A 15,106-nucleotide genomic window follows, 5' to 3' on the forward strand; every position below is an offset into this window, starting at 1 on the left:
AAAATGCAGAATATTTATATTTATAATGAAATTATGGTTCTAAATATTTACAACATATAGGAAACCAGAGAAATTTTATACAAAGCCAGCCTGCAAAGTGTTCAAGTGTGCAAAAACAACAGTCTCAATATCTCAAACACTAACTCCTGCTCTGCAGGCCAGCACCAACATTGTCAGTGGATTCACATATCAATATTCTCAATACAAAAAAAAAGTTCTTTTGGCAGGACCTTTGTGATGGCAAGAAAAAAGGAACTAGCTGCAATTTCAGTCACTCTAAATGATTCACCAGCCTAGTCAGAGCAGTCAAGTCTCTTTACTACAGCTGCAACCAGTTCTGTGGAGACATACTATTTCCATGATGATGAGCTATGCAGTTGGGAAAAGAACCTGGTAGACTGAGAGTAGTAAGAGAACTTCAGATGCTCTGACCTGCTCATAGTCAAGGAGTTTCATCTGGACCAGCTGAAGAGAGGGAAAGTTTAGAGGTATGAAATAAAGTTGCAATGACTGTCTTAAGACAGAAATATGCTGAAGGTGCTGGGTATGTAAATAATCCCAATAAAGATGAGGAAATAACTTCAAATCTCCACCCAGGAACTGGTTATATCCAATATTTTCAAATGAGAAAACAGCATTTTTCAAAACAAAAGTAATCCAACAACAGAATATGGAAAAGGGTTTCTTAGAAGAATTAAATATTAAAAGATAGAATGCAAGTTCTCAAAATTATGTCCCCATTAATGCTAAGATTTTGGCTGCCATTGTTTATAATCATCCATGAACTGCAGGGAAATACAAATAGTGAATTATTCTCTCATGAATTAATCTCATGTATCATGTCAGAGCTGGGGTCTTATACTTGTAAATAACATAAGGATCAGACCACAAGCAACACTTTGCTTCTTTTATTAAGCAAGCACATTTTATCTTCTCTCAAGACATCCTCTCTCCCCTGAAATAAGCCTGTGATTCTAAACATCTTTTAATGGATGGTATGCTGCTGCAGAAATAAGAACATTTTTAAAAGAATGGAACTCCTCTGAAAGGGGACACAGCACCTCTAACTTCTGGAAACGTTAAAGATGGCTTCCCCAACTCCACAGTCTGTTATGTGATACACATGCATTATTGCTAGAGAAGAGTCACTGATCATCAAAGATCTGCTCTGTTGTCTTCTACGGGGCCATCCAGAAAGGCATTTGTTGTTTAGCTCGATGCTGTGATGAAGGGTATTGATATCCCAAACTCCAGCCCTGTGGGAAAGTACTTGCATTTTTATGGCCTCCATGCTCCTCCTCTTCATCAGATGAATCCCCAGCATAAGCTACCAGCCCAAATCCCTTTTCCGTGGTTTTCATCTTCTTAGCTGGATAATCTAGAATAGAGAAATGCAACCCCAACCCCCATCCCCACCAAGAAAAAAGATAATACCATAAAATTGTTAATAAAAAAAGATGTTAATTGTAAGTGGTTAGTTGGACACCATTTTGAGGTCACATGGTCAATGGTCACCCAAAACCGTTGAAGATCACACGAAAACAGCACCAGCATCAGCAAATGTGAATCCACCAGAACCATGTAAGAAAAGAGAAAGAAAAAGAAACACAAAAAAGAAAAAAAAGGAAAGTTAGCAAGTGAGTTTCTAAGGACTGACATTTCACCTTTTAAAGAGTTAAAAGAAAGAAGTTAAGTATAAAAGAAATGTATTTGCCTCTGTTTATTCTTAATAAGGCCACAGTATGAAAAAGCACTACATTCTACGGACCTTCTAAAGTCCAGGGCAACTGTTCTGAGATGAGAGGCAAGATTCTCCGATTGAGCAATGGCTTGGTGTTAGATCTCTAAGGACCTGGCATGACCTTCACTAGTTCTGAGAAAGTTAAACTCTTGGTGTCTAAAGAGCATGCAATGCTACTTTTAGATTTTGAAATTTGCTACTTAATCTAAAAATTCAATTAGTAGCCTTTTCAGTGTGTTTTAAATATAGAAGTTGATGCTATGTGCCATGTAAACTGACAATATTTTCTAGAATCTTCCTGGACACACTAGTTAAAAGATAAAAGGTTAGATTTCTACAGGCTATGTGTTTGAACATAAAGAAAAGCAGTTTATTATTCAGGATCACCCAAGTGAACATCAGATAAGAAAGCTAAAAGCTACAGCCCAGACTAAAGAAGTCTCCCACCTACACCATACTCACCATGGCTGCCTGATAAGGCCCCAGACCCATTTCTTTCATCAGATTCAGTTTTTATTCCAGTCACTGGGAAAGCTGGTGGAGGCATCAACTGCCTGTTAAAAGACAAGAGATTCAGAACCTGCAAGGCTACAGGCACTAATTTGTTCATTTAGGGCTTCATTCTAAAGCAAGTCCAATCCTTGAGTATTCAGGAGGCAAGTAAAAAGAAGAAAATTTAAAAATCTAGAAATAGTCCCTTAAATTCACTCTGACCATTAGTTTCAAGCTCCTATCCACAAAATCTTTTAAAAAGAAAGAAAACCTAAGTACTGATCTATCTGAGTACAGATTGGTTAGATTAGAAACAGACTGGTGATCATTGGTTGCCTCAGGTCAAGTGACAAACAAAAGAGCATGCAGCAGCAGCCCTACATTTTTCAAGGGCTGCCTGAAATCCTGCAAGCAACCCTCTGGCCTTCTATCACACAGGCCTTCCTATTCCTATATGAAAAAGGAAGAGGCCTGGATAACCATGTCCTCAAAAAGTTATAGTTGATTACACCTACTTCTTTATATGGGCTCTAGAGAAGAAAATTAATGTTTTCTATTTGTTGTATTCCTTGTAACAGAGAGAAGCTTGTTTGACTTGTATTCATTTCAATCTCAATACACTGGTGCCTGTAGCAATTACTCGAACATTATCTTTTAGGTCATGTTAACGGCCCACTGGACGATTCATCAAACTTACCTGTCCCTCTCTCTCTCCTTGCCTGAGGAACTTGCCGGCTTCGATCCTGCACCCTCGATCTCACTCTGACTGGAGAAGCCTGTACCTAAATTAGTCATATGAATGGGTCCATGCTATGAGCAGAAAAATACAGCGGCATTAGCAAATCTACAACTGCTGTATTAGTTTAGCTCCTTAATGTAACTATCACGTGCCCCATCAGGTAAACTGTAACTAGTCTGACGTACACAGTTCCTTGAGATCTGACCAACTAATAAATAGGAATTTCAACTTCTTTTCCTTAAACATAGAATGCTCTCCCTTACTAAGGGATTCAAATTATGTGACTTGCTTTTTCCAAGGCTGGCCACAACTTAAATGAAGAGCAAAGGCCAGTCACATAATATGAAAAGCTATTAATTTTTGCATACTACATTAATATGGGTCAAACTTAAACATGATTCTTGTCTTGAAAATGATGGAGATCCTTTTATTGGATGGGGGAAAGGGTACTCCAGAGTAATTAGGTGATATATTCCATGCTAACATTTCTGGCAGCTTTCCTATTTGGCATCTGAGGGAAAATAGTGAACTGAAAGGCAAGCTGTAACAACAAAAATCCTCAACAAATTTATAGACTACTAGATCTTGGTGATGCCTCTAGCAAGATGAGAACCATCATGATTCTTCTCTATCAACAGAACCTCTTGTACCTAGATAGGAAGTACAAGCCTCTACTGAATTCCTTCCAGCTTCTAGTTAAAGGAGTCTTTTTCTTTAAGTGGGATGCTTGGTAAACACATAATTATGCCCTTTTTGACTTAAAAAACAAAGGGCAGCCCTGGGGTTGCACATTAATTCCTCAAGAATAAAATCAAAATGGCTTAACTAAATTACTGGTATATCAATTATTATTATCAAGAGGACTGCTGATGTAGATTTGGATTTCTGTTTCTTTAGAGGGAGAATAAGGTTAAGAAGTTGCTGAGAAAAGTAAGACTGGATATTTTATTTGACCTGGTATCCCAGAAGTCCAGATTCTCGTTCATCTGGTAGCTCCTCTGTGAACCGCCTCTTCTGCCCCTGGGGCTGGGCTGGGAGTGGGGGCTGAGGCTGGGGACTAGTAGGCAAGGCAGTTTTGACAGGAGCAGCAGGAAGAAAAGGACCACTCATCGGACTCTGGAGGTCAGAACAAACCAAGAAGGGGAAAATGAGAGAAAATGAGAATACAGAACTTGTAAAAAGGTAAACAGTGAGAATATACTTTTATGAGATACACTGATTATAAACTTTCATCTTCTCCAAGGCACCAGTAAAATTAGTGTAATATTAACAAAATATAGTAATATTATCTACCTCCCTTCTTCCTAGGGCTATATGAAGATAATCTAAACATAGACTTTGAACTTCTGGGAAGAAAGACCTGTTACAAATTCAATGTGTCATTAGTGCTCTTATTAAAAGGCAAACATACTCATTAAAATAATACCCATTTTCTATAAACAAAAACAGTCCAGAGGGATTCAAACAATATTTTAATTTAAAGACATTTATCAAGCCTGATAGCTCTTTCAGTCAACAACAACTGGCAATGTACACTGCAAAGAAAATTACTTTTGGGGTGGCTAGGTGGAGCAGTGAATAGAGCACCAACCCTGGAGTGAGAAGGACACGAGTTCAAATCCGGCCTCAGACACTTAACACTTACCCCTGTGACCTTAACACTTAGCCCTGTGACCTTGGGCAAGTCGCTTAACCCCAATTGCCCTCCAAAAAAAGCAAGGAAAAAAAAAGAAAATTACACTTCCTATTTTCAGTCACTAAAAAGTAGTTCTTCTGATACTTTTTTGATGCCATTTTGGCTACAAAGAATTCTGGATCAAAGCTAGGAAATAGTTGTCCTTACGTAAAAAAGTAGAATTTAAAACCTGCATTGGGAAATAAATACACACAATGATATTTAATGGAATCTTAAAAATTAAGCATGGTACCTAAACCATTGCAGAAAGATTAACATCTAGGAATCCCTTTAATATCTGGTTATCCATTTCAGTAGTAGAAGCATATTTTCATAAATCTCTCAAGCCATTCTTGCAGAAAAGATGGAGACATAGGAGCTGGCTGATAATATAATTTGGCAGATTCAAAACTGACTGAATGATTGGACTCGAAGAGCAATCACTAATGCTCAGTGTCAACTTAGAAGGTGATAGCTCTCCAACAGAGTAAGACACAGTTTTGCCAAGTGCTGCTGAATACTTTTTATTGATGACTTAGATAAAAGTTGTAGATAGCAAGCCTATCAATCTATAGATAATGCAAAACTAGAAGGGATAGATGAAACATTGAATCATTTAAGCACCAGCTAAATCTGATCTTCCAGAAACCTTTACTGATCCCCCTTAAAGTCAGTGCCTTCTCTTTAAGATAACGTCTAATTTATCCTATCTCCATCTTGTTTGTATATTATCTCCCCCATAGACTGTGAAGCTCCTTGAGCAGAAGGTATGTTGTTTATATTTTTTGGATTTGCCTTTCTTTGCATCTCCAGGGCTTAGCACAGTGCCTGGAACATAGTAGGAGTTTAAAAATGTTTGCTGATTTAACTTTCATCCAAAAATGAAAGTTAGAATTCAGAAACCTCTTAATAGGTTAGAATATTTGGCCTAATAAAATAAGATGGCATACAATAAAGATGTGTCAAGTCTCACACTTGGGTTCAAAGAATAAACTTCACAAGTACAAAATGGAGGAGGTATGGTTAGATAGCAGTTTGTCAGAAATAGATCAGAGGGGGAGCTAAATAGACTTCGAGCTCAATGAGCCAATACTGTGATTATAGCAGCCAAGAAAGCTAATGCAATCTTAGGCTGTATTCAGACAGGTAGCACTTTCAGAAAGAAGGTGATGTTTATCCTACACACTCTGTTCTGGTTAGATCAAACCTGTAGGATTATATTCGGTTCTGGGGATCAGAGTTTAGGAAGAATATTGTTAAGTCAGAAAACATCCAGAGGAAGCCAACCAGAATGATGAAGAGCCTGAGTCTAAACCATATGAGAATCAGTTGGAGAAATGGGGAATGTTTAACATGTATCAGAGAAGATTCTGGGGGAAATAAGAGCTATCTTCAACTACACAAAAAGCTATTAGATGGAACAAGAATGAGACTTACTCTGCATGGCCACAAAGAGAAAAACTGAGAGTAATGGATAGAGGTTGCCAAGGCAAATTCAGGCTTTATATAAGGTGAAAATTCTTGACAACTTAAGAGTTATTTGACAGCAGAACGAATACACTATTGAGACGTAGTAGGTTACTCCTCACTAGAGGCTTCCAGCAAAAGCTGGATGTCCCCTTTTTGTAATAGATACACTCTTTGGGGTTCAAACTAGATGGCGACTATAGTACTTTCTAACTCTAAAGCTGTGGCTAAGATCTCTTGTTATTAACTTTGCAAATTTATACATATGAAAACTTCAATCTGGCACTGTTTGGGGAGATTATGAAAATGGATGGTCCGAAGAAAAAAATAGCTTTTCTTGGTAGGAGTAGGATGAAATGAGATGGCCCTTTTTACCTTGTGGACCTCTTCCCAATTTAAGGATACAGAAGATCTCGAGGTTTTTATTTTTTGTTTTTTAGTGACAAAGTGATTCAGTGCCAGAGGGTGCAGGATGAAGATATCTGATGTCTTTATATTACAGGTTTTCTTTTTGAGTAAAATAAGTTATTCTTTTCTTAACCTCTATGTTCCCTTCCCCCAAAACCATGCCATCTCACATACCCTTTAGCATCCTACCTGTCCAGTGCTAGCTGGAGGCTGCACTTGTGAAATCGGGTATTGTGTTGGCACAGGTGGGACTCCAGTAGGTAACGTTGGCAAGACTCCAGGTGCCAATGAAACAGCTGGTGGCACTATGCCTGGTACTCCATAGGGAGGCTGAACTGGCTGCTGAGGAGGGGGAACAACAGGGTAACCAGAGTGATAGCCATTGGATGGATAATATGGTGGTTGAGGAGGGACACTATTTATAGCAGAGGGTTGTGTATAGCCTGAGGGGGAAGAAAAAAAGTGTTTATTATCAGCTGCAGCAGAAGGAGACAATCAAGTTGAGTTACACTTATTACCTAACAGGAAAGGAAAAAAAATGAAACAAAATGTTTTTCCAAATTACAAATAAGTGTGAGGTAATGTTACTTGGAAGTTTAGGGCACTCTAAGCCTAGCTTTGGTTTCCATGACCCATATTTAAGCATTGCTTACAATAAATTGATCCACAATCCCAAAACAGTAAATTAAAGCATACATACCTGGTAAAGGTACGGCAGTGTTAATCTGATTCACAAATCTAGAGTATTCTGCATGAACCTGAGAAAGGAAAAGAACAAATTAACAAGTGAGTATGCCTGGATTCATAGTTAATTAACTAGCAAAAGCTTCCTGAGGTAGATCACTAGCAGCTGTGGCAGTTTCCATAATTATCAACCTATAAATGCCAAAGATAAAGTGAGAGGTCAGTGGACTTTGGGAACATGGGGTCTATGAGTGTGGTCCGGCCTCTGCTCCCAGAGGCTGAAGTGGCTGAGACGCAGCAGTGGGTGCAGCTGCATGGCTGCTTCAGAGCTCCTGGCCTGCAGATTGTAGGGGGACCAAGCAACGAGTCTGATGGGTAATCACTCTTGCTTTAACCCGCTTGGATCTGGATCACTGTCTGGGGTAGAGGTCCTGGAGTGCGTGACCAGTGAGCCAGAGCGTGTGGAGGCTTCAGAGAGGGCAGCCAACTAATAGCTCTGGCAGCTGAGAAAACCCCAGAGATTTGGGGCAAAGCTCCCCTCTCTGGAAGCAGAGTTCCACTGTGCCAAAAAGCTCAAAAGTCAAGTAACTGAGTGGCAACATGAGCAAGCAAAAGAAGCAAAGTAAGCAGAGAAATCCGACTTTGGATTCCTTTTTTAGGGACAAAAAGGATCAAAGCATGGCACAGGAGGAAGACAATGAAGTCAGAACTCCTGCAACAAAAGCTTCCAAGAAAAATACGCACTGCTTACAAGCCATAGGGGAGCTTAAGAAGGATTTTGAAAACCAAATAAGAGAAGTGGAGAAAAAATTGGGAAGAGAAATGAGAATGATGTAAGAAAATCATGAAAAGAGAGTCAAAAACCTGACTGAAGAAAATAACACCTTGAAAAATAGACTAACTCAAATGGCAAAAGAGGCTCAAAAAGGCAATGAGGAGAAGAATGCCTTAAAAAGCCAAATTTGCCAGATGGACAAAGAATCTCAAAAGCTCACTGAAGAGAATAACTCTTTCAGACTTATATCGGAACAAATGGAAGCTAATGACTTTATGAGAAATCAAGATACTATTAAACAGATCCAAACAAATGAAAAAATAGAAGGCAATGTGAAATATCTCACTGGAAAAACCACTGACCTGGAAAATGGATCCAGGAGAGAGAATTTAAAAATTATTGGAATACCTGAAAGCTATGATCAAAAAAAGAACCTAGAAATCATCCTTCAAGAAATTCTCAAGGAAAACTGCCCCGGCGTTTTAGAACCAGAGGGCAAAATAGAGGTTGAAAGGATCTACCAATCACCTCTTGAAAAAGATCCCAAAAAGAAAACTCCTAGGAATATTATAGCCAGGATCTGGAGTTCCCAGATCAAGGAGAAAATTTTACAAGCAGCCAAGAAGAAACAATTTGAATATTGTGGAAACACAATCAGGATAACACAGGATCTGGCAGCTTCTACACTGAGGGATCAAAGGGCTTGGAATATGATATTCTGGAGGTCAAAGAAGCTGGGATTAAAACCAAGAATCACCTACCCAGCAAAACTGAGTATCATGTTTCAGGGGAAAATATGGTCATTCAATGAAATAGAGAACTTTCAAGCATTCTTGAGGAAAAAAACAGAGTTGAATAAAATCTGACATTCAGATACAAGAAGCAAGAAAAGCATGAGAAAGTAAACAGGGAAAAGAAATCATAAGGAACTTATCAAAGTTGAACTATTTACATTCCTACATGGAAAAACGATAATTGTAACTGATGAAACTTTTCTCAGTATGAGAAGTTGATGGGAATAGAAATATACATATATGTATGTATATATACGTATATATGCATGCATACATATATGTCTATATAGGAGGGTATATGGGCATATGAATACATATGAGTGTGTGTATATATGTGTACAGGTATACATAGACAGAAGGCACAGGTCCAATTGAATAGGAAGGGATGATATTTAAAAGGTGAAATTGAGAGGTGAGAGGAATATAATGAGAGGAGATAGGGAGAGATAGAATGAGGTAAATTATCTCATATAGAAGAGACAAGGGAAAACTGTTACAATGGAGGGGAGGAACAGGGAGGCAAAAGGGAATGTGTCAACCTTACTCATTGAATTTGGCTTAGGGAGAGAATGACACACACTAAATAGGGTATCTCACCCTACAGAAGAGTAGAGGGGAAGGGGATAGAGGGGGGATAATGGAGGGGAGGGCAGGTTGGGGAGGAGGGAAGTTGGAAGCACACACTTTTGAAAAGGGACAGGGTCAAAGTAGAGAACAGAACAAGTGGGAGGCAGGATAGGAAGGAGGGAAATATAGTCAATCTTTCCACAAAATATCCACTATGGAAATGTTTTGCATAGCTTCACATGTACAACCTATATTGAACTGCTTATCTTCCCAGTAAGGGTGGGTGATGATGGAATAAAGGAAAGAATCTGGAATTCGAAGTTTTAAAATCAAATGTTTTAAAAAATGTATTTTTTTTACATGCAACTGGGAAATAAGATATACAGGCACTGGGGCATAGAGAGTCATCTTGCTCTACTGGAAAGTTGGAGGGGGAATGGGGGAGTATATAGGAAAGAGCAGATTGGGGGAGGTGGTATTCAGTGGGATCGCTGTTTTGGGGTGGTGGGTAGGGGAAAGATGGGAATTAAAAAAAAAAACTTCCTGAAATTTCTGGTAGGTCTGGTGAAGGCATTTCTTTCAGGCCAAAGCCTGTGCAAGTAATTCTAGAGGTTCTAATTCTCAAAGAGAACTTGGGAATATCGGAGCCACTGTGAAAATAAATCTTCCGGGGCAGCCAGGTGGCTCAGTGAGTAAGACCACCAGCCCCAGTGTTGGGATGACCTGGAGATCAAATCCGGGCTCAGATACTTAGCACCACACCCAGAAATAACTGGCTGTGTAACCTTGAGCAAGTTACTTAACCCCAATTGCTTAAAAAAATAAAAAAAGAAATCTTCAAATGACATGATAAACATTTACTAAATTTAATATTTCCACATGGGATTCTAATCTAAATTTTGACAGGTTGAATGAAAAGGCATTTATTAAATATTTACCATCTGCCAAGAACTGAGCTATGCACTTGGGATACAAATAGAAAAAGCAAGGAACTAACACTCTAACTGGGAGAGAAAACGAAAACTCAGCATCTCAAAGAGAGCAGTCCCTAGGGAACTAGAAGACAGAAGAGAAGCCTATAAGTTATAAGATCAGCTCTATGAAGCAATGGACTTATTTTTCTTGGCTCAAAAGACGTGTTCTCCAATCTACATAGCTCCCTAACATTCATAAACTCCACCAGAAAGCAAATCAGGCAATTTCAAAGTTTTCAATCCAAACAAAATAATCAACATTCCTTAATTTTTTCATCATAAATATCAACCATTTTCTTTTTGCCCCTTCCCCCGCCCCCCACTGAACTACCAGGCCTACAGGGCCAACCATAAACCCCAAGACTGAGGCTCAATTTAGCATCTCAGCTTTTAGACTCTCAAGAAAAACCTATATAATTAACTTCAATCACCTACACTACCTGTCTGATTGAACACATCAACAGGATGGCTCATTCAAGCAGCAACTAGCTCCATAGTCACACGTTTTATTTACTCTGTACTCTAAGATCTACCTAGTCTGGCTTTGGCAAATATTCATACTTTTGTACTCCTGTACTCCCACACCTTCTTGGCAGTAAGAGAACATAGACCATCTAGGGTTAAAAAAACTCTAAGGTTAAAAATAGGCAACCAAAAAACCCCACAAAGTGAATAAAAATGATGAAACTAATGCAGTGGTGACTTCCAAATTCCAAAAGGAAAAGGGAGACCAGGTATGTAAACTGCAACCCAGACCTTGATGATTCTGGCCTCTCCAAAGAGTTTCCAGGTGGCAGGGTGAGAAATGCAGCCATGTCAGGCCCCAAAGGCAGCAAAAACCGATTTTGCAAAAGGCATAAACGAGACAAAACAACTCACTGTTTGTAGAAGATTCTCGCAGAGCTTCTTGGCAGCAGCAAGGCCTTCTGGTTTGGGATGACTGCAAAGAAACAAGAGCAAAGAATTCAGTGGGGAAGAAAAATAAATAATCTGGGCGGCCAGGTAGCACAGCGAGTAAGAGCACCGGCTCCAGTGTTGAGAAGACCTGGAGATCGAATCCCGGGCTCAGACACTTAGCACCCACCCAGAAACACCTGGCCGTGTAACCTTGAGCAAGTTACTTAACCCCAATTGCTTAGGGGCGGCCAGGTGGCTCAGCGAGTAAGAGCACCGGCTCCAGTGTTGGGACGACCTGGAGATCGAATCCTGGGCTCAGACACTCAGCACCACACCCAGAAATAGCTGGCCATGTAACCTTGAGCAAGTTACTTAACCCCGATTGCTTAAAAAAAATAAAAATAAATTAAAAAAAAAATAAAAATAAATAATCTAGCACACTGCTTTGATTTCCACTCTACTTTCCATGATCTAATCCAAATTCTCATGGTAGCTCAAATACTAGGCCTAAAAATAATATAACATAGAAACATGCCCTTGGGTATTTGGAGTATGTTCAGATTGCAGCCACAAACATTTTTACTAGCTTTCCTTACAAAGATGCCCCCTCCTATAGATCCCATATAGCCAAATTAAGGGGGAAAAAATACATGCCAGGTTCATCCAATTTTCCAAGAAAATAAAAATAATCACAGGTTCAAGAAGAACTTATTATAATTATGTTATAATCGCATTTCTTTTATAGTAGGTGTTCTTAACCTTTCTTTGAGTCATGGATCCTTTTGGCAATTTGAACCTACAGATCCCTTTTCATAAGCTTTTAAATGAATAATGAAACAGTTATGAAAATATTTTTTCAAGAAGTTCACAGATACCAGATTAAGAAAACTTTGTTGTAGAATTACAAAATGCAAAACTGAACACTAGAATTGGAAAGGATGTTATGCCCTGCCTTAAAAATAGCTTACATTTCTATGAAGTACAATAGGGTTTTACAAAACACCTTTCTTACCATCCGAGGAGGTTTTCTAAGTTTTAATCATCATCATTATTATAATTTTACAAAAGGTTTCATTAGGCATAGAGAGGTTAAGTGATCAGTCTGCTGCCAACACAGCTACAAAGTCTCAGGGCTGTGACTAGAAATCAGATCATCTGATATTAAATACGAGATTTTTCCAATACATCTCTTTACCTACTAAAAGCAGAACTGCACTGAAACTAACTCAGAAAAAGCAGGCTATCCCTTGGGCTTAAAGGCTTCCAGAGAAGATTCTAAAACTTCCTTTAATTATATTTAACACATTATGTTTAAGGATTATTTTTAGTGTTTTAGCTAAATATTGAATAATTTATACCTATTTTCTTTTGCTCAATGTGCATCACTCCATAAATGCTTTGAATAATAGCTAAGGATTTAAATTGGCCAGGTGCCTCCCCACCCCCACCCCCACCCCTATGCGGTTAACCATACCTAATGTAAATATACATTGGTTCAAAAGCTTCACGGCCTGAAGCTGGCTCTATGCAGCCTGAGCCTTTGCCTCGTAGGAAGACTTTGGCGCCAGTTTCAATTTGAATGTGTTGCAAGTACGAGCAGCTAGGGCCTTCTACCTTCTCCTTGACATTAAATGTGGGTACAGCATGTTCCAAACCCACAAATAATTTGTCTTGAACATAATGAAGCTGTAGACAGAATAGAATCACATCTCAGTCCAAAAAAGAACACACAGGTAAATCTTATTCCTTGAGAAAACATGTACAAAAGATACACTTAATTCTCTAAATAATAAACACTACATATGACATTATGCTCAAAACTTAAAACCCCCATGTACTGGGTCCTCACCCATAATACAAATACTTTACAAAGTTTCTGATTTACATCAAACCCCACCATATCACTCACCATTGCCTACCATGTACTTTATAATGAATACCAAGGAATTTAGCAAGGGATGCTAAAGAAAGAAACACTTAAAAGACCAGCAGGGAGCAATGCTCAGAGGGATGGCTTCCTTTATCCCTTCACAATAACACATATGTTGTACATATGAAATGTACATATGTTGTACATATGAAATTATGATGGCTAGCTCCTTCCTATGAAGAGATGGAATATAATGTTGGGTAGTACAGTCAGCCCTCTACAATTCTAGAAGTGGGACTGCTCTCTCCAACCCTTTTTCTGTAGGAGGATTGTATCAGCGGAGTCTAGCTTCATCAGACTCAGCCTTCTTAGTCCTCCAGTGGTTACATCAGCTAATCATACATATGAAGAATGATTCCTTAACCTCACTTTGTCTGAGGCCGGATTTGAACTCGGGTCCTTCTGACTCCAGGGCTGGTGCTCTATTTACTGCACCACCTAGCCACCCGTCAATATTTCTTATAAGGTAATAGTTTATTATATTAATGTCCTTTTTTTTTTGGCTTTTGGGAGGGGAAGGCAGGGCAATTGGGGTTAAGTAACTTGCCCAAGGTCACATGGCTAGTGTTAAGTGTCTGAGGCAGAATTTGAACTCAGATCCTCCTGACTCCAGGGCCAGTGCTCTATTCACTGCACCACCAAGCCACCCCTATATTAATATGTCAGAATTTGTTGAGCCATTTCCCAATTGATGGGTGCCTACTTTGTTTCTATTATCTCGCTTCTTTGGGGTGTATAACCAGTAGTGGAATTCCTGGGTCAAGGGTTATTAATAGTTACTAACTTCTCACATTTCCAAATTACTCCATAGAACAGTTGTACTAGTTCAAAGTTCCACTAACAGTGTATTTTTATATCGGTCTTCCTATAGAATGTCCAACATTTGAGTATTTTGTTCTTTTGACATCTTTGCTAATTTGTTGGAAGGTGAAACCTCAGAATTGTTTCAATGTGCATTTCTCTTGTTATTGTTTGGAACTGTTCATATATAGTCGCTTGCAATTCTTCTTTTGAAGACTGTTTCTCATCTGTCCCCACCACACCTCCCAATCCACTTGGCTCCTGGGGGATCTCATCTTTTAAACAAAAATACCTTGAAATTAAATTCAAATATTTGTGTACCTGCAATATTCAAGGCACTATGCTGCTGGCCTAAAGATGGTCAAGGTACATTACATACCCCTGACTGGAATGGAGGCTTCTGACCAATAGCTGGTGACAGCTGGGCAACAGGAGCAGGCTGGTGATAGACAGTGACTGTTGCTCCATTGAAAGTTGGACTGGTCCCTGTGGCAGCCTTCACAACCCCATTAGTGATGATTTCTTTGATTCGGTTCACAGCTCCTAAGAGGGCATGGAAAGTAAATCTAATGAATTGATTAGTGCCTCAAAATAAATTAAGTCCAACTCTAAACAGCCAAGGATAGATAATTCATCTTATGCATTGTCTAAGTGTGATAGTAATGGCATTTAAAGATTCCCCCTGTATTGGCTTGGTTTTCAAATTGATTGTGTTAAAACCCAGAGCTTGTTAATCCCACCTGTGGGATGGACTTGTTGATATGAAAAGAAAGTCCTGAACTGGGAGGAGCTGGTGACTAGATTTGGAGAGACAAGAGAGAGGCGGAAGACCTTTTTGGAAGCAGCACCCACGTGGAGGCAGAGAGAGAGACTGAGAAGGATTGCTGAGGGCTACTTTGAATTGCCCTGGACTTTTGAGACCTGCCCCCGGAGCTGCCAAGGACTGAGGAGACATGGCTGTTTTGCTGGTACTTTGTCTGTCTGTTTTGATGTTGTTTTGCCAGATTTGTCCACTGGTGAAAGACAGTCCTTTTGTTGAAGAAGTCCTGGAACCTGGCTGTTGGCTAAGAAGCCCTGAGACTGTCCTGCAGACAGAGAGTGAATACTGTCCACCAGTGAAGGACAGTGCTGTTGTTGCAGGGGTCTGGAGACTGTCCTGCAG

General features: G+C 39.4%; 1 protein-coding gene and 1 non-coding gene across 5 annotated transcripts in view; both read right to left on the reverse strand.

Annotated features, from left to right (window-relative positions):
* Positions 1-4: 4 nt before the first annotated feature.
* The window catches only part of KHDC4 (KH domain containing 4, pre-mRNA splicing factor), a 22,580-nt gene continuing 7,478 nt past the window's right edge, over positions 5-15,106 (reverse strand). For 2 of the 4 annotated variants that reach the window (XM_069077949.1, XM_069077948.1), the window contains exons 6-14: positions 14,324-14,487; positions 12,688-12,899; positions 11,196-11,256; positions 7,223-7,280; positions 6,712-6,965; positions 3,927-4,088; positions 2,931-3,043; positions 2,204-2,295; positions 5-1,378 (exon numbers count right to left, since the gene is read on the reverse strand). In XM_069077949.1, the coding sequence (XP_068934050.1) occupies positions 1,179-1,378; positions 2,204-2,295; positions 2,931-3,043; positions 3,927-4,088; positions 6,712-6,965; positions 7,223-7,280; positions 11,196-11,256; positions 12,688-12,899; positions 14,324-14,487 (1,316 nt within the window). In that variant the 3' untranslated portion in view covers positions 5-1,178. Of the gene's footprint in view, positions 1,379-1,441; positions 2,296-2,930; positions 3,044-3,926; positions 4,089-6,711; positions 6,966-7,222; positions 7,281-11,195; positions 11,257-12,687; positions 12,900-14,323; positions 14,488-15,106 lie in introns of those variants that run through there. The other 2 variants (XR_011166421.1, XM_069077950.1) reach the window with 2 other exon arrangements.
* LOC138153828 (small Cajal body-specific RNA 4) lies at positions 13,335-13,464 on the reverse strand. The gene has a single exon (XR_011166468.1). It is a non-coding gene; the product is annotated as a small Cajal body-specific RNA 4 (non-coding RNA).

Source organism: Petaurus breviceps, unplaced genomic scaffold, assembly GCF_028583685.1.
Source record: "Petaurus breviceps papuanus isolate PSGF00001 unplaced genomic scaffold, PetGlider_PUasm1.0 91023, whole genome shotgun sequence".
NCBI lineage: Eukaryota > Metazoa > Chordata > Mammalia > Diprotodontia > Petauridae > Petaurus > Petaurus breviceps.